Below are 23291 nucleotides of genomic sequence, written 5' to 3'. Positions count from 1 at the left end.
AAACCTGGAAAAACTGTTTTGGTAGCAGGCGACAGATCAGCTTTTAAAGGGGTCTGTATAATCCCAAGTGTAAACTGTGTATATGGATCTCTCCTCTGGAACATTACTGTAATAAGCTCCAGCACAGTAAAAATCACAGACCATGCTTCAATTCATTATTTTTGCGATCCCCTTTTGGGCACTTAAATACATTTTTTAAACCAGGTTTTAGATGTTTGGCATACAGGTAGCTCCAGGTTTCCGTCGTAATTTCCAAACTTGTCAAGGCCATTAGGAGCCGTCACTGTTATTGTTGTAAATGCCTGAATAATACTTTGGATTACTTATTATTTCCTTTTGCATATTTAGCTCCATAAACTTTGGCATTTGAAGCAAATAAATTCATGTGGTTGGCTTTTTACCAGTGCTGCTTAATTCATTCACCATGTCTGCTTCTGCTGTTATGAAGTCTTACTGTGATTTATGTGGAACCGGGCTGCAAATTCTCCTCTTTTCACCCCGCGATGCCAAGGCATGCTATAGCAACTTTAACAAACACTTGAAATATTCCCCTGAGTCCTCAGAGGCAAAGTTTATATTTTGTGTTTGTGTGTGTGCTGACTGGGATCTTTAATTATGAGGACGTCCAGCGGGTTGCATGCCCTTGATCTAATGTTAGTCTATCAGACATTGCGCCTTCGGCTCTTATTTGGCACAGCATCGTACACAATGTCTTTTATCTTTAATATGGTGGCTGTATATACATTTAGAGCTGCCTTTTACAAGCTAGTGTTGAAAGTCAGACTATGTTTACAGCGTGGCCCATTAAAAGGGCTCGTCTTAAATATTCTGTGTGGGAATGTAACCATGGGAATGATGTCATGGGTCTAGATTTAATGTCAACAAGTACATATAGAGTATATCTTGGCTTTAAGTTGCACATATGGTCTTGATATTTTGAATTGTGAATGTTCAAGAACAGATATTTTTACACCACAAACATCAGGAGCTATCATTTGTTTCGATTTTGCCCATTTTGTCTCGACTTAGAATGAGTTGCGCAGAGCTACAGCGGCATTATTACCACACGAACCACAGTAAACGCCCTGCATCGCTGTTCAGAGGCCGGTGGTTTTTCGTTTGATAGCCCTCAGCTTGCGGGCGCCCCACCCTGGTCTTCTCTAATTAGACACCTGTTGTGCGAGAAGGGGACACGACATGGAGGCAAAAGCGCAGTACCAAATGTCGGTGCCAGCCCGTGCCTACTAGTGTACTGCCCAAACTGCGGTGAACCACAGGGTTAATTTTGAAGCATGTAATTCAAACATGTCTAGTTTGTATAAGTTTATTTAGGGCACAACAGCGTCCGTTAACACTGTCTGGACACACCAGCCCTCCGGGGAACGACGCCTGCTGAGTACAAACCGAAAATGAAGGGGGGATGAGCGTGTGGGAGGAGAAGAGGCAAGAGCTTTTAAAACTTGAGAATCCTTGGAATGAAAGTATCTCATTTGCAAAACATAAAAAGTTTAAAAACAGACTGGGGCACCCCAGTAGCTTTGTTGTTGAAGGCGAGGACACTGCCCCATGTACAGACGATGTGTCCTCGCCAAAACAGCCGACCTGTGGCCCTTTGCTGCACGTTATATCCCTCTGTGTCATCTCGTTTCATGTCACTCTTTAGCTGTTCTATCCAACAAAGCCATAAAAACGGTTGAACAGGGGCGAGGATGGAGGCTGCACCCTTGCCTTAGCAGCTCAGGGTTCGAATCTGACCTGTGGCCCTTTGCTGATCATCCCCACTCTCTCTCATCACGTTTCCCATCACTCCTCAGAATTTCTACAAGAAAAGATCGGATTTCTGTATTGTCTCATCAAATGCTGTGGATTCTTTGTTTGATATTAGTTTGGAAACCCTCAGTGTTGTGTGAGTCACACCCAGCGATAACGACACCTTTACACATAATTAGTAACATCCTCTTCATGCAAGAGAAGCCGGTGAATCAGACATGGTGGTCATCAAGGCGCCCTTTGACAGGAAGAGCAGTTACGGCAGAAGGCATTTATGTTGTCATGTCTGCACCCGACCGGTATGTCTGTTTTTGAACTTAGCTCAAAGGGCTTTTTGTTGAGCTGCATAACCCAGCCCAAACCCCCAGATTACTTTTTTTCTTCTCCATGGGATTACAGAGGGCTGCCTGTCTGGGTGTCGCTCGATGTTGTTTTTAGATGCCGCAGACCAGATCACTAACATAATGGCTTCCTGATTTGTTTTGACTCACCTCAGTGAAACCTGCTGACCCGTATCATGAAGCGGTTGTGGCTCTTTTTCCGCCCTCTCTGACTCGCTCGACCCTTGACCCGCTACGGGGGTAGGTTTAGGGGCCCAAGGGTGCCACCACCACGTGGAGGGCAGGAGTGAGGTCGGAGATCCACAGGAAAAAGTCGTTCAGGAAAGAGGAGGCAGACACACAGACAGATGGATGGATGGCGCAGACAACAACCACCGTTTCAACTGTCTGTCGACTGCTGTTTAAACCAAAGGAAAATTGGTGTGGATTCGTACTCTGGCTACCAATGGTTTTGAGCTGAACCTTCTCATGGGGGCTGACGGATGGGGCGAGATGGTTCACATTACCAATATGCTGCTACTGTAGATCTCGCTTTGTTTGCTTTCAGACACAGTTGTGCGTTCATTCCCTCAGCAACAACCGACACGGACAGAAACACACACCAGCGGAGGAATTCAAAATGTTATGAAACGAGATGATCTGCATTAGTCATTAAGATGCTCGGTAAATGTGTGTTTGTGTGTGTGTATGTGGAGGGTGGGGGGTTGTGGATTGTGGGGCAACAGGGTGCAGGAAAACCACATCCATATGGTGGAGCAGCTCCGCAGAGCCCCATTTTCCGTATGCTTCTACCCCCAACACCAACCCCAAATACCTCACCACCCCCAACACACACAGCTGATGCGTAGGAAAATAGGTTAAAGTAGCATGAAGGCTGAGGTTCTCCAGACAGACCCCCCCCCCCAGCTTTCTTCTCTGGTCTCGTTCACAGTAGCAAAGCCACAGTCTGCATCGGCCCTATCCCAACATGAAGATTGATTGACCTCTCGATCACCGTTTTATTATGTTTTTTTCTCTCTTTGGCTTTTCCACAGGGCGCCCCTGGTCCTCATGGAAACCCTGGCCGACCTGGTCCACCTGGGCTCAAGGTATCTTACACTCATGATCACAAGTTAGCCTTTCTTTGTATCGCCAAGAGCCTGCCAGCCATGGTGATGTTTCCTTTTCACGATTACGTATCTGCCTTGTTGTTGTCTTGCCTCTGACAATCCGACAACAATCCGATGAGGATGTGTGTTTTTCTGTATCAGCTGGAATCCATAAAGTGCAACAAGGGTAATGGAGCATTATGGAGCCACACCTGGCGGTTTGAGACACACTGCAAACACTGCAGCACTTAATACTGAAATGCTAAATCACTTTAACACTTCACCATGTGTGCTTGAGAGGTGACCGTCTGGAGCCCCATTTATTATCAAAAGTTTTTCTGATTCTGCTCAATTTAAGATATGTTCCAGTGTTTTTGCATTTACATGCGGTTTCTATGTAAAAACGTATTTGAGGGCTATCACTGGAACTCGAGTGGAGAGAGGAAAGAAGGGTAGCTGGACGGCAGGGGAGTTGAAGTGATTTATCAGAGCTCCAGGGAAAGACGTTACGAGACGGAAAGTGAGAACTTCAAATAAATCTGTCCAATTTTAACGTGTGAACAGGAGGTGACCCTGCCCAAGACAAATTCCCTGTGTCCCTCTTCTGATTGTCTGGACTGATCTATGCCTGAGCAAACACCCTTGACCTCCGGCACTGTGTGCTGAGTGTACACAGTGAGGAGCAGTACCTGTATTTAAAGCACATTATATAAATGCCTTGCATAAATGACAACTGTGTAGCTGCATGTGGTCACACTGTTCATTCCCCATCACTGGAGCCCTGACCTCCACAGGTCAACCAAAGGGACTGTGTTTGTCCTGGTGTCTCACTGATGTTATTTATATTATTCCTGGTTGCATTCTTCACTTTTTACGATCCTCTTCCTATCATGAAGTCCCTAAATCTCATCACATTCTCCTAAGTGTTTACCTCTTATCTACGTAAAGGAATGGTTTAATATTTTGGGATATATGTTTTTTGCATTATTTTTTTTTGTTCAGGCTCATGCTTACAAAAAACTAAGACTAAATGACAGTTTGTGGCTATTATGTGCTGGACTCTTTCTTGGCGAGGAGCAGTGACCTTGTGGAGTTTCTAGGAAGTCACTACACCTGGCACACAAAGTAATTAGTGTGCTTTATAGGCAACTAGATTAGTTAAATTCTCCCCAAAGGCTGAACGATTCCTTTAAGTCATATATCATATAATCATATAAAAGTCCCTGGACGGTACTTGCGGAAAAAGTGAAGCAGACCTGCTTCACAAGGGAGAATATTTGAACCTGTGCCTTCAGTGAATGCACACTTCAGTGAGGAGTGGCGCAGTGCAGGCTTCTTCTACCTGGCAGGTGTGTTGAGAGAACGACTCTGAAGTGTTTGATGTCTCGGGGTTCACTGCAATCTTTGCAATCTCTTTCATCATTAATAAATGAAGCAAAGTTGTAAATAGCAGGGGTCCATGGGGAGAGATGGAGTCAGCACTTAGTGTAATTTCCGATCCATAGCTTTGATGTGCTGAAGCCCCATTATTGTTACCTGCTGACAATGAGGCAGTGCGTGTGTGTGTGTGTGTAAGTGAGACTGGAGGGGCACATTATGCACTGCGGCCAAGAAAAGCATCTGTGCCGATTTTTCTAAAGTGAATTTCTAGGTTTTTATTTTGTATGGGATTTGTACAGGCAGACTTTTGTAGCCTCGTCCAAAACGAAGGGTGAAATCATTCTATTAATATGATTGTTTCAGAGATTGAGATCACTGAAGTTAAGTTGGGTCATTTTAACCTATACAAAGTCCTCCTTTGTGTTTTTCATCAGGGTAGAAAAGGAGACCCCGGCATCTCACCTGGGCCGGCACCTAAAGGAGAGAAGGTATGTGTCCCTCGTTTTCCTCTTACACGCCACATTAAGTTATAACAACGTGCCGCTCAGCAAGTTCCTCACGCGATTATGATTGATTTTTAGTGCAACCGGTCTTTGTTGCGTTGCCGCCTTTTTGACATTCTGGCTTTGTGTTCTAGGGAGACCCAGGGGTTCTTGGCCCGGTTGGAATGACTGGCCAAGAAGGTCGGAAGGTAAGACCACTCCGTGAAATAACACTCAGAGTTCGTTATTGGTGGCTATAAGAGCCTCTTTTCTGCTTGCATCTGCAAACTTTGAATACTGAGGCCCCTGAAACATTTGGAGGCACAAGTCATTGTCACAATAACTTTTGAGTTTTGTTGTGATGTTTTTGTACATCTGTGTCTATGTGTGTGTGTGTGTATGTGTGTTTGTGTGTGTACACGACTCATCTTTCTCCTTTTGTGCTGTGCTCGCCATTTTTTTCCATCTGTTTTCGCTGGATCCAGCTCAGAGGGGTCTTAATGTTGGCTGGAACGATGTCATGAGGGAGGGTTTTTGTCATTAGGGAAACGGGGGGAATGGGGATCATACACTTAGAACTACCAGCGTCTCAGATGTTACTTAAGTCACGTCTTGAGTGATTCATGAGTGCAGAGACGAAAAACTGGGACGGAGCTTCTTCTTAACAGGAGTGGAACAATCACAAACCAAGAGTTGGGCCAAAAGAGTTGTGTATGTGTTTATGGTCACAATTGTGTGCGTGTGTGTGTGCATTCCTGAGTGTTGTCAGTATGTCTACACATAAAACAGACATAAATTAGACACTACAATGCAATGATTCCCTACCAGGTGTTTTTAGACCCCTGGGGGCACTAAATCAAAGAGTAGGTATGTTTATTTGAATTATTTAGCATTCTAGCAAAGAGTTCCAAATAGTTGGCTAAACAAAATGCTTCAATGGTTAAAAGAATTAACTAAATGATTGATAATGTTTTTAATAGTTAGCTAAAAGGCTATGAGTAGACAGTTGAAAAACTTATCTTAAAGTGATGGATCATTGTTTAAGTAGTTAGAGTGTTAAAGGTGAAATAGCTAGCATTAAATGCAAATGATAAATGGTTGTTTAAAAAGTTAGCTAAAAGTAGGCAAATGGACATCTGGCCAAATTAGCTAAAAAATAAATGGATAAATAGCTTAAATAATTGGCTAAAGTATTAGGCAATGGTTTAAAAGGTTAGCTAAGTGTGTCATTACTGAAATAGCTAGTATTAAAAGCAAATTATGAAGGGTTGAGGGGGTAGCCTAAGCCACAGGTAGCCTGTTAACAAGTTTGAAATATTAGCTTAAGTAGGCTAATTACTATATGATCAAGTAAGCTAAAAGTATTGGATAATGGTTTATATACTGAGTTATGTACAGTTGAAATAGTTGAAACATTGTTAGTTACATCTAGCTAAAAGTATGAAAAGGTTGCAGAAGTTACTTGAAATATAGCTGAAAGTAATAGATAAATTGTTGATTTTAAGCCTCTGACCCTTCAAGTGTTCAAAAATGTACTCGAACAAACCAAACTAAACATCAGTTCAGTTTTATAGTTTATAGTGTTATAAAGCATTCAGATAAGAATGAACACATTTGGAGCACAACAGATGGTGTTGATGAAGAGGTACTTGAGTTCGTCTGACAGTGTTGACGGGGTCGGTCAGACCAGAAACGGTCGGGAACCAATGCGATATAGGACACGATCACCACAATTAATGCTCGGTGAGTCTTGGTGTACCTCTGCAGTCCGGACTAAAATAATCTGTTTAACCTTTTCTTAAACAATCGGATGTAAACACACGCCTGATGGTGGCAGAGGAGGATCCCATGAACTGCTTTCCGTCACATTATGAATCAAATCGAATTGAGCCCTGCAGAAGAATTAGCTGAGTAAATAAATATAGCAGATAGATTGTATGCATTTCAGCAGAGGTGTGAAGTGCATCTGCATGTATTTACTGTCTTCCCAGAGCCACGGCGCTCCGTAACAGAGTGTCGGACTGTAGTTGGACGGCTGCCTTGAGCTTAACATGTGGCTTTTGTTAGCCGTCTGCTCTCCTCTGTGTGTATCTCTGTGTCCGCTGTCTCTCTTTTTCACACACACTCAGTCAGAATGGAAAATGTAAAGCTGGTGGAAAACATTCACACAGCTCTTTTCGAACCAAATGAGTCTTGGCAAGGGTTTGATGGCCCCGTCAGGAAAGGTTGACACTGACATGTGAATCAGAGCCGCAGGTGAGAGTGTGCCGGTCCAAGACGGACAGCCGATTGACTTTTAACTACTCTGAGATTAGCTACAAGTCGTTGATTAGTCTAAAGAAAAGGTACATTATAGCTGCTCCTTACAAATATATTAAAGCTGCATCACATCCTCATGTCTGGGAAGCTGTTGCTAGAGCAACGTGATCAACACACACTCATGACATCACCGCAGCATGCCTCAGGTATTGGTCAATGAACCACAGACATGATGACTCTGAAGGAAACTCGTTAAATTAACTGGACGAGTCAGCTTCCTTTCCGTACACAAACACAGAGCGGCTTATTAACCCGTTTTTGTCCTGCGCCTAACAATGTGCAATAACCTCTCGCAGGTCTCAGCTGTGTTTCTCTCACCTCTTGATCCGACATGCCTACACATCACACTGCTGTGACAGAGATGTGAGTCAATGGCCAAGATACACGACTGTCTACAAACAGGCCCTTTGTTTCTGTTCTGTTCCCTTTTTGGTCTGCTCAGGTGGAAAGTCCCAGGCGTGTCCTGCAGCAGGTCTCCGAACCCCGAGGCCTGCTGCATGGTCAGTACAATAGTGAAAAGAAATGATGAGTTTCCTTGCAATTACATGGCAGCGGCAGGCCACCCTGAAACACCCATGTGCTGTTTCTTCCTCTTCATACCTCTCTAGCTAGTTTGACTTGCTCTGTCTCGCTCGCTTGGCTCGTCACGCCAAAGCTGTGGTTTAGGAAAACGGGACTAGAGCAGCTTTTCCTCTGTTCTCCGCTGAAATTTTCCCTTCTACCTTCCCTGTCTCTCCCTCACGCACCCAAACACACACACACGCATGCAGGCTCTCTATCAGCCTTAGCTTGACACTTCAACCGGGATTTCTGGAATTTGGCCGCTTGTTTTCCATGGAAAAACTGTAATGGAGAAAGCAGTGGTGCTTTGAACGTGCGATGGGAGAGTGTGATTTTACACCGACAGGCAAGCCAAGCATGTTCCGCTCCGTACAACATTTGTTCTACCAAGCAGACTCTCAATGGCTTTTCAGCATGGTAGGCAGGGTCAGGGAGAGGGGACTCTCACAAGGGCCAAACCTCAGCTACAAGGCCACATTACAAGCCACATGTCTCACCTTACTACCACCATCCTTCTCTCTTCTTTGTCTATTCCCACTGCTAGCTGATCCATCTCTTCTCCTCTGTCTGTCAGCCTTTTCTACATCTGTCTTTCACACTAAGGCCGACTCATACTGTACAGCAGCATTGGAACTTGTAATTAGTCGATGGCTATCTAATCTTACTGTGTCTGTATGCTTTGGCAGATGTTTTCTTGCACATTTGTTCCTCCACAGAGGAGGCTATGTTTTACCCATGTCCATTTGTGGGTTGGTTGGTTTGTCAGCAAGATTATACAGAAAAACAGATTTTGATGAAACTTGGATAGAGGATGGGTCTTGGACCAGAACGGAGCCCATTAACTTTTGGCGTGGATGCGGATACAGCCACAGATACAGGAAACGTTTCTCACTTATATAGCGAGAATTGACGTTTTGTTGATTTGGATTTTTTTTTTTTTTTTTTTTTAAATCAATCAATTGGAATCAGTGAGTGAGTTTGATGCAGATCCAAATAAGAAATATGGATCCAGCAGATTTAAATGTATTCATTTGGTATTGAACAAGGTTTGATTGAATTTAAGTAAATTGTTGGGCCTTGGTGGAGGCATGCACTCTACTGAGGGCCACTGAAGTTTATAGAGTTTTTGTATTAGTTTGAAACATGCATGAGTGCGTTTTTGCCATAAGTTATTTGAAATAAACAATACAGTTCTTGTCTAAGTACAGAGATAGAGTGAGGGTGCAGTGAGCATAGCTTAGCACCCAGCACCCCATAACTTGCACATTTTTACATTTCTGCTAGTTCGCTTTAGATGTGCTACTGAGCATACTTTTTAACTTTGGAGAAAGCCAGCTTGTCCAATACAATGTAGCTCAGGTTATTAAGTGGAGCCAGAACCATCCTCCCAAACAGACATTTAAATGATGTCTTGATATTTGTTTCTGACTGATTTTAGCCGTAGTTCCCTATTATTATAGTCTTCAGAAGTGTTAGAAGCCAGCTATCTGGCTATCTGGCTATCAAAAAATATTTGATTAGATCAGTGTTTCAAGCAGTTACAGAGGCTACAAGATCAGCGGTCTCGTCACAAAAGACCAGTCAGAGCATCAGCGTGCAGCTCAACAGCAGTCAACCGATCCCTAAACACACATGTTGACTCAGTTTCTGTTAATGCTCCAGTCTGGGAAACTATGACTGTCTTACATTGAGTTCCTGTTTATAAAAACTGCCTACATGCACATACATGTGTGAGGGTTTTAGAGACAATGATAATCCTCAAAGTGAAGACAAAGTCCAAACCAAAGTTCAAACAAGAACTTCCTACAAATAGAAAGTGAAAGAATATACTATAATTCCCCTGCATGGGCTAGACAGTTTTTTAATCATTTCGTTCATTTATGTAAGACGGTTTATGGTACGACATTAATCTGTCTGAAGCTGCTCAAGACCGGTTCCAAACCAAACTCTCTCCTTTTAGCTCCTGCCCACTGTTCAAACTAACAAATCCACATGCTCATCATCATTGTAATTACAGGAGAATTCAAATCAACCATCATCTCCTCCGCATGTCTCACGAGCAGAACAACAAACCATTACTCCGTCCTCCACCGTGCTTCGTAGTTTCACAGTGATACTGCATGCAAGCGAACAGGCCGCAGAAATTGCGGTCGAGAACAGCGATGAGATGAGGGATGTTTTTCCGCCGGGTGGATTTCAACCAAATTGTCCTGTTAGGTTCCTTGCAGTTGTTTGTTAAATCCGCCCCCGCCAGACATCCGCGTTCAATGGAGGGGTTTATGTTGCGCTGTACATGCAGCACATGCATGGAGCCAGACGGTCGCTCTGAGCAATCATCTGGCTCCATGCTGTTGAGGAAATTTGGAGGGAGAGAGGTGGAAAGATGAAAGCGGAGATTAATGAGGTGCGCGGTGAATTTCTGCTACCAGGGCGCTGTCCAGTGGAGGCAGACTGTCAAAGACGCGTATTCATCCTTTGTGGTGCGCCGTTGTGAACAGACATGAGGCCTGTGCTCATTTGAAGAGCCACAAAGTTAAGTGTGCACGGAGTAGTTTGGTAAGTCGGAGGAGCGACATGTCATCAGCAGACACAATGTGTCTTTTATTTCATTTCTGCCAAAATGCACTTAAAGTTCCCTGGGGCGCTCCTCAGCTCAGTAGGGCAGGATGGGGTGGGGGGACTGTACTTACAGGGTGCTACTGGGGAACTGTTGTAAATGAAAAGCATTCTGGTGGGTTTATCTGATTGAACACACATGCTCATTAAGCAAGTGGCATTGTAAACACAGGCGGGCTGCTGGGAAAGGCTGCTCTCATTAGCAAGCTCATAATGAGTGAGATAAGGATCTGAGATGGTCGAGCTGGGGTTGGGAGGCTATGGTTAATACCCGTGACCTGCAGCATGTGTGTGTGTGTGGGGGGGGGGCTCATGGACCCCACAGCACAGCTTGGGAACGTAAGCCGCTACACATGTTTGTACTATAAGTAAGCCATGTATTAAGACGGTGTGTCTTTGTGCTCGAACCGGCCCTGTGTGTGTTTCCCTGCCACCTGTACACAGAGTATGTGTGCACATGTGGCCCGAAAACGGCAACATGTGGGCATGCTGTGGATTCCTCAGACAGACACAAAGTCGTCAACACAGTTATAGCCGTTAATAATACAACTGGAAATTTTCAAAAAAAAAGTCACACACAGGCGCCTTGTGTCTGCACATGCATCCATCCCTGCTCTCTCTCCACAACACTGCTTACCAACAGAGCCTTCACAAAACTATGGAAAACACGCACACACTGCTTCATGTGTTGCCGGCAGCGGTCTGTCATCACCTGGTGACATCTTTGTTTACTTAATGTGTATTACTCATGTGTTCTCATCCCAGCTCCAAGCGTCTCCTCCTAGTGGTCTTGTGATGATGTGCATCAGATGATGTCAGGAGGTGCACACCTGCCAACGGGAGTCTCCCTACTTTCAAACCCCTTTCTCCCACTGTGCTCCCGACTGGTCATTTCCCCCGCGTCTCTTGTGTTGCTTGTGGGATTTGTGTCGTGCTACCTGGCAACCCGGAGGCAGAGTTGAGTGTCTGCAGAAGAGCTTGCCTGCTCCAGCCCTCCGCTCCGCTCAATTGGCGGCATTGAAATGGATGGAACAGGTCCTAAGTAGAAGAAAAACTCTTCCAAATTTCATCAACTTTATTGACTTTTGGCTGTCTCCGCCCTGCAGACTGTAGTTCTGCACCATTTGTCTTCTAATGAAAAGGCTAGTGAGAAGTGATTTAAACTGTTGCACTGGCAGTTTTGAAGGTGAGAGCATTGATGGAAGGTAACTAAGTACATTTACTCAAGTACTTGTTGTCCATTTCCTACTATTTTATACTTCCACTCCATCAAATTGTAGAGACTTTTTACTGACCATATTAACTGAATAACTTTAGTTACTTGTCCCTTTTTTGAGATAACATGCTGCATCACAGCTAAATGAGTGCATGTTCAAATTAACGTATTTTATCGGAAAAAAACCCCACATGATGATAATAATAATCAGAAAATTACTGAATCTCAGATCTGATAATTGTCCAGGCTGATAGTATTCAGTATATGCACACATGTAACATTTGATACATACATATACATACTTTTTTAGTGTATTTAGTATCAGATACTTTTTTATTCCAGGAGTATTCGTATGAGTGACTTTCAAGTATGATCTGTGGGTACTTTACACAACACTGGGTGATGGTGAGACACAGAAGTTCTCCAACAGTAAGCATGGATATATCGACGATAGAGTATAAAGTTTAACAATGAGGCCTGTAAATCTGAGTTTTTAACTATGATATTGTAACACATGTGTTGTTGATACAGTTGGGTATAATGCTGACGAGCAGTTCGAGGTCCTGGTATGAAGGTGTAAGCCAGTGAGAGTGATCATGTAACATAATGAGAAAAGGGATGCTGCCTCTTCAGGACTGAAGGATGGTTTACAGGAACTCGGGGAGTCTTGGCCCGGTGCTCTGAAGCTGTGGTTTAGGAAAACGGGACATCAGGAGTCTTTCCTTTCTTTGCCCCTCTGTTTTTATTTTCTTTTTTTCTCCCCCCCTCATGCTCTCTCACTCTGTGGTCTGGAAAGGCACGTCTGTCTTCCCACCTTTGATTTAGTGTTTCTCCGCTCTTTGTTGGGGGTCTCTGTTGCTGGAGTCAGCAGAACTGCAGAAAAAAGCACTATGTCAGGCTGTCTTCAGTGTTGTAGTCTGCTGTACAGACAGAGGGAGGGACCTGCGATCTGACTCAAACAGGAAGGCATTTATATCCTCAACATGCCATGATCCTGGCACGGCCTCCCCCGGCACCATTTCTCTGTGAACTCAGTGGAAAGTCTGATCCCTTGACAGACAGGCAGATTGATTCCTCGCATATGGCACATAACTCGTCCGTCGTCGCTGTTATTGTTAACATGCATTTTTTTTTTCTTTTTTTGCACAAAAATCCACTTGTCATTCCCACATGGAGCGAGAAATCCTCCTGTGCTTGTCAGTTCTTTCCTCGTCTGTTATGTGTTTTCTTTTACAACTGTGGCATTTTACTCAACTCTGCCATGTCTCTTGTTTGTCTCCTTAGGGACAGAAAGGTTACCCTGGTCCACCTGGACTCCCTGGAGAGCCTGTAAGTATCTTTATTTCATTGTACACGCTCCTTTCATCGGTGCCTTCCTCCCATGCTCGTGCTGCTCTTCACACTGTTAATCCCACACTTGAAAACAAGTCACATATCATTGCAATCCACGACAAAATGACGCAATCTTGTCTACTTCATGCATTTCCTTTCCTCAGCGTCTTAATAAAGTTTTACTCTGATGATGTCCAACATTAAGGTCCTTATCAATTACTAATCCTTTAAATTCTGAAGCCTCACCTCATTCTTTAAAACCTCAGTCATCATCCACTCGGTCTGTGTGTGTGTGTGTGTGTGTGTGTGTGTGTGTGCAGGCACCAAGCATGCCTGCAGGGTTAGCCAGATTAGATTAGCCTGTTATGAAGCACTGGTGAGGACAGACATCTGGCCAAAGTGCTGTGCTGCAGCGATGCTCTCCAGGATATCAGAAAGCAATGCCAAAGAAAGAGAAAATAGAGAGAAGAGAAACAAGAACAAGCCAACTAGGCCAACAGTGACACACACACACACACACGACTGTTACACTGCAAGAAAAGTCTTTTCCTTCTCTGCCGCCTGTCGTTCAAACTTCAGTCTCCCTCCTACAGAATTTTAACTTGTCGTAGTCGCAGCTGTGCGTTTCATTTTATCTTGCAGTCTCTTCCTCTCTTATCCGTCCTCTAATCACTTCAATGAACGCTTTTACAACTGGGAGGAGACGTGACTCTCACTTGTTTAACCCAGAATGACTATTTTGAGCGTGGAGCGTCCAGCCTCGTGTCCAGAGCTATTTCCAGTTTGGGCTTGGTCATTCAGTACTACTCGCTGTTGATACTAAGGAAAGGCCTTAGTCATGGAAAGCGGAGTGGAACATTCTGCTCACTGTCACAGTTTTATGTAAGTCCCTGTTCTCGGGCTGACGCACCAGCGAAGGGAGTTCCCGCACTGCTCATCATCACGGAGGAGTACATGTTCCTCCCTCACCGTCCCGTCCTTCCACTCAGACCATCCTCGAACGCCCCCCTCTTTCCCACAGAGCTCCTGCTGCTGCTGGTGATGATCGGGGCTCTAGCCGTGAGTCTGAATCACCAGTGGCAGAGTAATAAGCACAACTGTTTGGCAGCGCAGCGTCTCCGGCTATTCAGAGCAAAGGCCAGCTGGTGTGCAGAAAGCGTTGATGAGTCCCTGTTACTGTAATACACCACAGGGCCGAGCTCAGAGCCCCTCCTCCCTCCCTCACTGCTGGCGGGTTAAACATTCAAACCTCACTCAGCCAAATTCTTGTCTGCGTTTAACTGGCTGCATTATGCACTATATTTATCCAAGAGAGGGAACGGCAAGCCGTGCGCACGCCTGCACGTCCGGAGTGTGTCAAAGGAAGTTATACATAAACACTAGTGAGCTGCGATTTTTGGACACCAACCTGCTTGTGTGCGTGTGTTATGCTTACATACACTCACACAACACACACATAAACCAAACTCCTAATTAGCTCCTATGGTCTATACACAGACCACATCTTAAAAGAACTTTCAGCAGCCATGAGTCCTGGTATTCAGCATCCTTGTAAAGGAATCGGTGATATGCAGCGGTAGAATATAGCTAGTAAAAATGTAGGCAAGTAATCTTCTTAAGTATTTTAATTGAATTTCAAACCTTGTACTCTTTGCTCCACTACTTTAAAGGATTTTTCACATTAAAGTGTGTTTATAGTTCTTGTTAAGTTATACTGCATATGTGAAAAAGGTAGTAAAAAGCCTTTTTCTCATTGCAGAGGAAGCTGCGTGTAATTTGGTAGATTGATACATTGCATTGTGGGTAATGTCAGGATTTGAAAATGAATAAGAAAGCATGAAATGAAAGATCTCTGGTTCAGTTTTGTCATCATTTGTCCATAATTAGTCCAATTGCTAGATGCTAGCTGCTTTTTAACACCTGGCTCCTCCATTTCCCACAATGCAACATGGCTACTGAGTGATATCACCAGAGGCAATTTGTCAGTTAAATTGATACACTTGAATGTGTGAAATTTTTTGAGTTACCCTTTGAGCTATAGATGACAGTTACTCTCCAAGATTTTATATCCAAACACGTATAATCATCTTATAAAATAAAGACACCATTTATACTTCCTTCACCACTATGAATGTAGGTTTAAGTGACAAATACATTCATCTCTTCGCTGCACAGCAGCATTTCACAGTTTGAAGTGGAGTAAATCCTCTCTGCTCCGTCTTCTCTCTGCTGCTGGACAGAATGGCCAGCCTGTGTTTGTGTGTCTGTAATTTGGATCACCCACCCCACCTCTCTCCCTCACCATCTCACTCTCCATCTCTCCCCCTTCTCTCCCCCTCTCTCTCTCTCTCTCTCTCTCTCTCTCTCTCTTTCTTCCCTGCAGGGAGAGCAAGGTCCAGTCGGAAGCCCAGGTGCCAAAGGTTATCCTGGCAGGCAGGTGCAGTAAATCCTCTGCTGTGACTGGTACAGTTGTAGTCAGGGCCATAGTAAGGGCAGAGGGCCAAGTGGAATTAGGTTATGTTGAACAGCTGACTTGGAGGAAAATATTTGGGTAAATACTGTACAGAGGAGTTGGAATATTATTTTTAAATAAAGTGGTCCAAGAAAACAACATCAGAGGCCTGAACCTCAGAAACTTAATGCTGAATGGGTGCATTTATTGCACATCTACTGCAGGAGTGCAGTATATTACACAGGAGTACCTGTTATTGTCTCCAGCCCCTCTACAGTATGTGGACTAATAATTAATGAGAAAAATTAAACAAATAAAATGGGATATTTCGATCAATCTGACAAATGGGATTCAAGTCATTTGGATGTATTGTATAACTTTATTTTAATAATCGTGTGTTGCAGTCTTCGGCCTGCAACTTTTTTAAGGACGAGTTCACCCAAAAATGAAAAATGAGTCCTGGTGATGGAAAGTCGCAGCATTTCTGAAGTTTCACAGAAGCAGAGCTTTGCCGCATTCTCCTAAACAACTGAAGTAAATCTGACTTGTTTTAAACGTAAAAGACAACAATGGAATAAAAGTACAAAATGACCAGGAGTAATTCGATTTAAAAAGACATTATTCACACCTTTTTTAAAGCCAAAATCCTCACTCAGCTGCTAAGCTAAAAGCATTAGCATTTTGAGGACTTTTATGGACTACGAAACTTCACCTAAATTTCCATCGGCATGAGGGAGAATAGAAAAAAATTACCATTTTTGGGAGAACTTATCCTTTAATGCCATCATGATGCACACATTCACATTGCATTTGGGAAAACATTACTTAATCTGTAAACCAATATGAGTGTTGAACCGCTGAAATAAAGTTCCCCTCTTTGTTTTTCAGGGTTTACCGGGGCCTATAGGACCAGTAGGGCCTAAAGGCGTTCGGGTAAGTTAACTTAACGCTTTCCTTTCAACTGTGCTGCTCCAGTTTGATTTTTATCTGTCTAAATTACTGACACTGGTGCTTTGATGGGACCACTGAGTATATTTACAGACAAGGAGGTCAGGCTGACACTTTTCTGACACTTTTCATTATGCAGTATATTACAGAAGCAGACTGTAAATGTCACTTAAGCACGCGGAAAAAGTTGTTTGATTAAAGGCTGTTGGTGATGTGCGCTGTAAACATGTTGTTGCATGAGAACAGGTATGTGCACCCACAAGCAAGCAACATCCAACGCGCATACACACACGCTCGCTATTAGTAGGACGCTAAACTAGGGAGCCTTTACCCGTAATGTAAACACTGTATCACCGTATACAGACACGTACTGAAAGACTGGCCGTTGATAAGCCTCCGCGCACAAACACACACCCTTTGAGTACACAAACAAAGCAACACACACTCGGGGACACAAACAGTGATTTTTATGTTGCGTTCCAATAAAGGTTCTTTATCAGCTCCCCTTGGCTGCTCCAAAGCCTCCCCTGCCCCCACTGGCTGGAATTTCCTGTTTAAGCTCCGTATGAGGCCCTGCTGTCTTAAGAAGGCATTCTAGTCCTCTCTCTCTCTCTCTCTCTCCCTCTCTCACTGAGCCACCTTTCCAAATATTCTGCACTCTCTTTTTTGCAGCGCGCTCCATATTGTGCGTGCTCGACTCGCCTGAAAACTGGCATCTATCAAAACGTTTCCCCTCTGGTGTTTCAACTGTTGTGGTGTTTGTGCTTGTTTTTTTTTTTTGTTTTTTTTTCCTCTGTGTGTGTCTCACCCTGCACCGACAGCTTCAGTCTGATGTCCTGGCCACCTACAGAGATCCCTGGCGTGAGGGTATGTGCCCTTGGACTACATCGTGGAAGCCAGCACCATGCAGTCCATGGGCATATACACTTGCCTCATGGCTTGGTTCTTCATGGAATCCCACCCTATCCATGCTGGACCGTCGGGGGCCCTGAAACGAGCCAATGGGAGTTGCTGTTCCCTACTGCTGCTTTTTTTACGGCGTCCAAATACTCACGTCCCATTTTCCTCCTCTCTCCTCTCCTCTCCTCTCCTGCAGGGTTTCATTGGAATCCCGGGGCTTTTTGGCCTTCCTGGGCCTGATGGCGAAAGAGTGAGTTCTTACCAAATGTGTCATTTCTCTCGAGCGCTGTCGATAATTGCAAAGAAATGCACAGTGACTAACCAAAACCCGGTTAATGGTCCTGTGGGATGACAACAGTGCATCTCCTGCCATCCCATTCAGCTGTCGTGTTGTTGTTATAAAGCGGCACACAGTCCCCAGCTGCCCGAGAGAGATGCTGCTGTATAAGGCTGCGTGGGAGTGTTGATGACTCATGTGATAAAAGCCCCCTCTTAGAGCCTTTGAACTGCCTGAACTCATCAAGGCCTCCCTCCTTCTGTACAGCCTCTAAAACATGAAGCGATTAGCCTACTTATGACATGCTCCAGAGGGTTGCGTCAGCGCACAGAGCAGGCTGTAATCAGGACCTCTCCAGCCAGCCAGCCAGCAAGATGGTTCACACCTCATACTGTAGCTGTCTGCCTGTCTTCTCCCAGGAGAGACTGGTGTTTATTTAACATATATATATATATATATATATATATATATATATATATATATATATATATATATATATATATATATATATATATATATATATATATATATATATATGTATGTATTTGACGGAGGCCTAAATCCTTCATAATAGGCTGGGAAAATGTTGGATCAGCTGCAGTCAGCTGTTCCTCCCATCTGTTGAGGCAGGAGTTGAGAGGCGCTCACAGTCATGGCTTTTTAGTTGTGTGTTTTGGGCTTCAATCAGTCGCTACCAAGTGTGTTATGTTTCGGTTTTGATATGCTTTTTACATAATGTATTTTTTTCCCCTTTCTTCTCTGTTTTTTCTGTCTTCCTCGAACTCTCTCCTCTCCCCCTTCTGCTTTGTTTTCTGTTCCGCCTCTGCTCTCTCTTGTTTCGCATTTTCAGGGCATTCCCGGCGAACCAGGGAAGAGGGGCAAGATGGGTAGGCCGGTAAAGTTTTGTCTCAACATACTTTACAGATAATCTTACCAAAGTGTGATGAATTGTGCTGCGGGTATTATTGGTCGAGTGTTGATGTTTCAGGGCTCCAAGCTAACTGCGCAGAATGGTTGCTCTGGTGCGCCTAACTTTTTCAGTGAGCTACCTACAGTACAATACATATGAATTTATCGTTAACAGGAATAAAGATGCAAAAACATGTGTTTCCTAATTTGAACCACAGCACACGCACCAAGTAATTGCAATAACCTCAATTGTTTAAAGATAAATGACTACATTACAGGCACACCAGAGTGACCAACGAAAATGTTGCATGACGGACCTTTGGGCACATTTGCGTCCAAAATAATCACATCCTGGAGCCCTGATGTGCCATTTGTTATATCAGACTTCTATAAGATAAGACTGTGTTTGGGAGATTGCGACAGATATCAGCCAGCAACGTGATTGTAAGTTCACCTGACATTGAAAATTCTGTTATTGTCTACTCACCCCCAAAGAAGATGGAAAGTCTGCTAAATTTTTGCAGTCCTTTTACAGCAGAATGGTATTCTCCTAATCAACTAAAGTAGATGGGGACTTGTTGTAAAACGTAAAGGAAGCCCAAACATTATAATAAGTGACACCAAAGAGCTTGTCCCGCATTATCCAAGTCACCGGAGGCCCTGACATCCCAAGTCTCCACGTACCTCAGTTGTTTTAGAAGATGTTCTGTGGGCTACTGCACCCTGACTGTCCGTCAGCACGAGCCTGCGTAGATACCGACTGAATTTTCATTTTCGGGTGAACTTCTCCTTTAATGCTCCATGATCACAGCCACACTCAAATGAGGCAATCGTATAAATAAGCACTAACATGAATGGTTAGAATTAGGTCGGACTGACAGTGTTTGGTGCAAAGCCTCCCAACACCTACACATGTGAAAATTTATAAGGTCCGCGTTTACGTCATCGTTTGAGTCAGCTCAGTATTTCCATGCCTGTTGGAAGGGTTAACTGCAGCCAGAATGTGAGCAGAGTCCCACCAGCCGCACGTCGGGGTCTTGGATGATACAAGAAAAAGGCTTTTGTTGCAGTAAAGGGCTTTTGGTCCCCCTTTGCACCCCTCCCCCCCAGCCCCCCCCAGCATGGAGCCCAGCCATTTGGAGGAAGCCGTCGGTTCTGTTGTGTGTGTCAGATAGTGTTCAAAGTCAGTTTGACGGAGTGTTTCAGAAAAAGAGTGTGCAACCCTGGAACTCACTGCTGAGATCATTCTGCAGCTGTTGCTTATTGGCTTTTCAGTAAATAAGGCATTTATAGAGCAAAACGTCTCAACACACGCAAGCCAGCGTCCTCTTAGTGTGAGGTTCTGAGAGCTGCAGCTTATTCTGTAATTAGACAAATGTTTAAGAAGTAGCTGTGGATACATATCCGGCATGTGTGAGGCCTTTTTTTTTTTTTTTTTTTTTTAAGTTCTTTTCATCATCCTCCTGTGTGAGTTCTTTCCGCTCGAACAGGGGCCGCGTCGTCAGATCGTGAGCTGATTCAGATACTTTTCTGCAACAAAGAAAGTGTCAAGGCCGTTTCACAGTTTTGGCGCAGGTCATGCGGAAGCTAAAAGTATTCACATGAAAGTGCTGGATGATTTAATGACAGCAGCTAAAGCGCGCCTTTTTCAAGGCCACACAGTAAAAAAAGCACAATGCATTACAACCCATAAAATATTTATACCAAACAGCTGAGGAGTGTTGTAGTGGAGTACTGTAATTTCGCAATCCGTAAAAGGCCATTTTAGCTGTGCAGCCCAATGTTAGTGACCTGTAAAAAAAAAACGAAATGGAAAACACACGTAGCATCGCCATCACCGTCGCCGTCATCTGGTTTCAGTGCTCCCGCTCTCATGGAAAATGGAAAAGCTAGGACACTTACAGGATGATCCCACAGAGATCATCCCTCTCCTCCCAGCCGGAGGAGAAAGAACAGAAGAAGCACCTGAACATGAGCCAGACATTTTTATGACCGTAAACCACTGCGCTCGCACTCTGTCGAGGAAACACACACACACACAGGCAAACACACACACACACACACACACCCCGCCATCTACCAAAGGCCGATGAGGGAATAGATATATCTAAAACAGTGGCGCCCATAAAAACGTTTTCCGAAGTGCATCGCCAACAGCTCTGCGTTTTAACTTGAGGGTTTTGTTTATCTGTTCGACCTGTCATAAGACCCATCGTTTGCTTTTCTTTCACGTCAACCAAATATCTGACAGTGAATGAGCTACTGTGTTGCTATTAAATGATGGAGCTGAAGAACAGAGTTGTCTGACATCACTTAAAAGCCCATGACTCTCTTCAAAGGCTTCTTTTTAAGCGCTGTTCTTGGCAAAAAGCTGCAATTCCCACATTTGTCCGTCGTTTGTACGGCGGTGGTGACAGCTTGTGTGATTCATCCGTCGGGTTGCTGTCATGCTTCATAGATTCTGGTTGCACTTGTGCTTCCCCCCCTGTGCATAATTTTTTGGGTACCTCAAAGCAGTCCCATGCAGTCGTCCCAACAGCCGAGTGGGAACAGAAGAGAAGAGCTTTTTCTCACTGACCTGATGAAACGTGTCGGTAGATTTAGATACCATCAGTCACAAGGATTATATAAGTCAAAATGTCAAAATGGTCCCAGATTGGTTTTCTTCCTTGCAATAGTCAGCAGATTATATTTCTAAGTCGCTTCAGTGATTGAAATAAGTATACATGCTGTGTATCTAAACATCTTTACTTTGACAAAAATAACTGCCGTTTACTGGAGGTATCTACAGTAATGAGCATTTTGGAACAATGTGCGGCGGCCACAATAGCACAACGTAGCCATTATGAGTGGTTCTGGATGCTCGGGGGTTTGAGACACACTGGCACGCTCGCGCTCTCTGCAGATGTGGTTTCTCTTTGCAGCACCAGCAGCTGTTAGCGTAGCTTAGATTAGCATCCCATTTACTGCTAAATGGACAGAGTAATTACTTGGCTGGTTGTCCCTCTAGTAGCACTGCATTTAGAAAAGTGCACTCAGAAGATCTGGCTGCCCGCGCCCTCCAGCTGATAGATTTAATGCGTATAATCGGGCAATTATGCTCTTATTTTGTACATATTTCAGATTGCTTGTGTCTGATGTTGGCTCAGTCAAATTGTTTTAATTGCTCTGCACTTAGAGTAGCAGCACTTTTGGTTGTGTAACAATCATAAAAAACGTTCTCTGTAAATTTGACTCTGCGGTTTGAAACACTTTACACACTTCACTCCAATGAAAAGCATTTTTCTGCCATATTTTACAAGGTGTTTCTTTAATTTTGCCAATCAACGCTATTAGCATTTCATTTAACTGCAATAAGGTTACGCTAAAGCAGCCATGACCAAATTATTTATATTAGCAAAGCTCAGATAACTTATTTTGTGTGGTTGGATTTGCTCTTAGTCATGAACCCACAAAGAAGGATCACCCAACCCTGCAGTCCCCCTCAGCGCTAAGGAGCTTTATAGCATCTTTTTGGCTCAATGTTTTGTTTTACTGGTCCTTAACTTTGCTGTTTTGTTTCGCTCTCAGTGCTCTCATAGCTTCATTTTTAGACGCAGCAGACAGCTGTTTTCCTCAGAAATAAAGCGTAGCTTCAGAGCACCAAGCGGCAGACAAAACAAAGTTAACGACTAGCTGGTGGTTTTCATCTCGCAACAGTGTCCTGTCTCATCTCTGCTGTTTCATCAGTGGTTGAAGAAGACTATGGGTTATAATTTCTCAGATTTTTTCCTTTAATCACTGATTAATTATTAAAGGTTTAGTCATTAGCATTTAGCAGCTAAAGAGACCGATATTGCCCTCAGGAGTTGACAGACATGAAACATAGAGTGCTGCAGGGATGAGTCGTAAATGTTTTTGTACTTCCTGTTCCCTCGTTTGAATAGGATTTTGGAAACAAAGTCTGTGGTTAACACAAGCTCAACTTTTTGTTCTACGACATAAAAAAAAGTCAGTAAATAGCCGACGTTTTGCATCAACAAGCGTTGTGTATGTGCATGTGCAGTTGTTAACAAATGGCTAACTGAGACTGCAGTGGTGGTTGGGGCCGTCTTCACAGGCAAACTCTAGCTGGAAACTATTCCAGCTCTAACTTTCTGACCTGCAGGATGACAATATACAGTATAGTGTAGTAGGAAGCTTAGCGGTTGTGATGTTGAAGTCATGCTACCGCGATGTAGTTTGTTCATAGCCTAAAGTTAGCTTTTTACCTCTGGCGGTTTCATTTACGGTTCAAAAACTGTAGAAGTGGTGTTCATCTGTGATCCAAACAAAATGTAAAATTTTCAGAAACATTAGAAACTTTTTTTCCGCAATAATCCAAAGAATTGCTTTTTGACAAAGGAATTGGATGCTAACTTCCGGGTTCAAGCTACAAAAATCCTGCCGCACTCTAAGTTGCTCCATATCTGGTGGGTGTGTAAACAAACTGTTTGCTTAAGAAGTTCTTCCTAGACGGTATGATTGTTGTGTTAATTATAGGTTTTGATAAAGCAGACAGCACTCTTTAAATTTATTGGATGTCTCAGTTTTTTCACTTTTTGAGTGCAGCGGAACATAAAAGTTACTCTCTCTGTCCTCAGGGGTTTCCAGGGGACTTTGGAGAGAGAGGACCACCTGGACCCGATGGAGAGCCTGTATGTCACACACTCGCAAGTCGC

The 23291-nt window shown here is 43.8% G+C and overlaps 1 protein-coding gene across 3 annotated transcripts in view; it reads left to right on the top strand.

The window, feature by feature from the left end:
* col27a1a (collagen, type XXVII, alpha 1a) overlaps window positions 1-23291 on the top strand; it is an 89021-nt gene that overhangs the window by 35493 nt on the left and 30237 nt on the right. For all 3 annotated transcript variants that reach the window (XM_037117795.1, XM_037117794.1, XM_037117797.1), the window contains 9 exons: window positions 3146-3199; window positions 5014-5067; window positions 5217-5270; window positions 13058-13102; window positions 15489-15542; window positions 16446-16490; window positions 17602-17655; window positions 18533-18577; window positions 23214-23267. In XM_037117795.1, the coding sequence (XP_036973690.1) occupies window positions 3146-3199; window positions 5014-5067; window positions 5217-5270; window positions 13058-13102; window positions 15489-15542; window positions 16446-16490; window positions 17602-17655; window positions 18533-18577; window positions 23214-23267 (459 nt within the window). The remainder of the gene's footprint in view (window positions 1-3145; window positions 3200-5013; window positions 5068-5216; window positions 5271-13057; window positions 13103-15488; window positions 15543-16445; window positions 16491-17601; window positions 17656-18532; window positions 18578-23213; window positions 23268-23291) is intronic.

Source organism: Acanthopagrus latus, chromosome 12 (genome assembly GCF_904848185.1).
Source record: "Acanthopagrus latus isolate v.2019 chromosome 12, fAcaLat1.1, whole genome shotgun sequence".
NCBI classification, from domain to species: domain Eukaryota; kingdom Metazoa; phylum Chordata; class Actinopteri; order Spariformes; family Sparidae; genus Acanthopagrus; species Acanthopagrus latus.
Note: the sequence above shows the minus strand (reverse complement) of the source record. Positions and strands in the feature narration are given on the sequence as shown.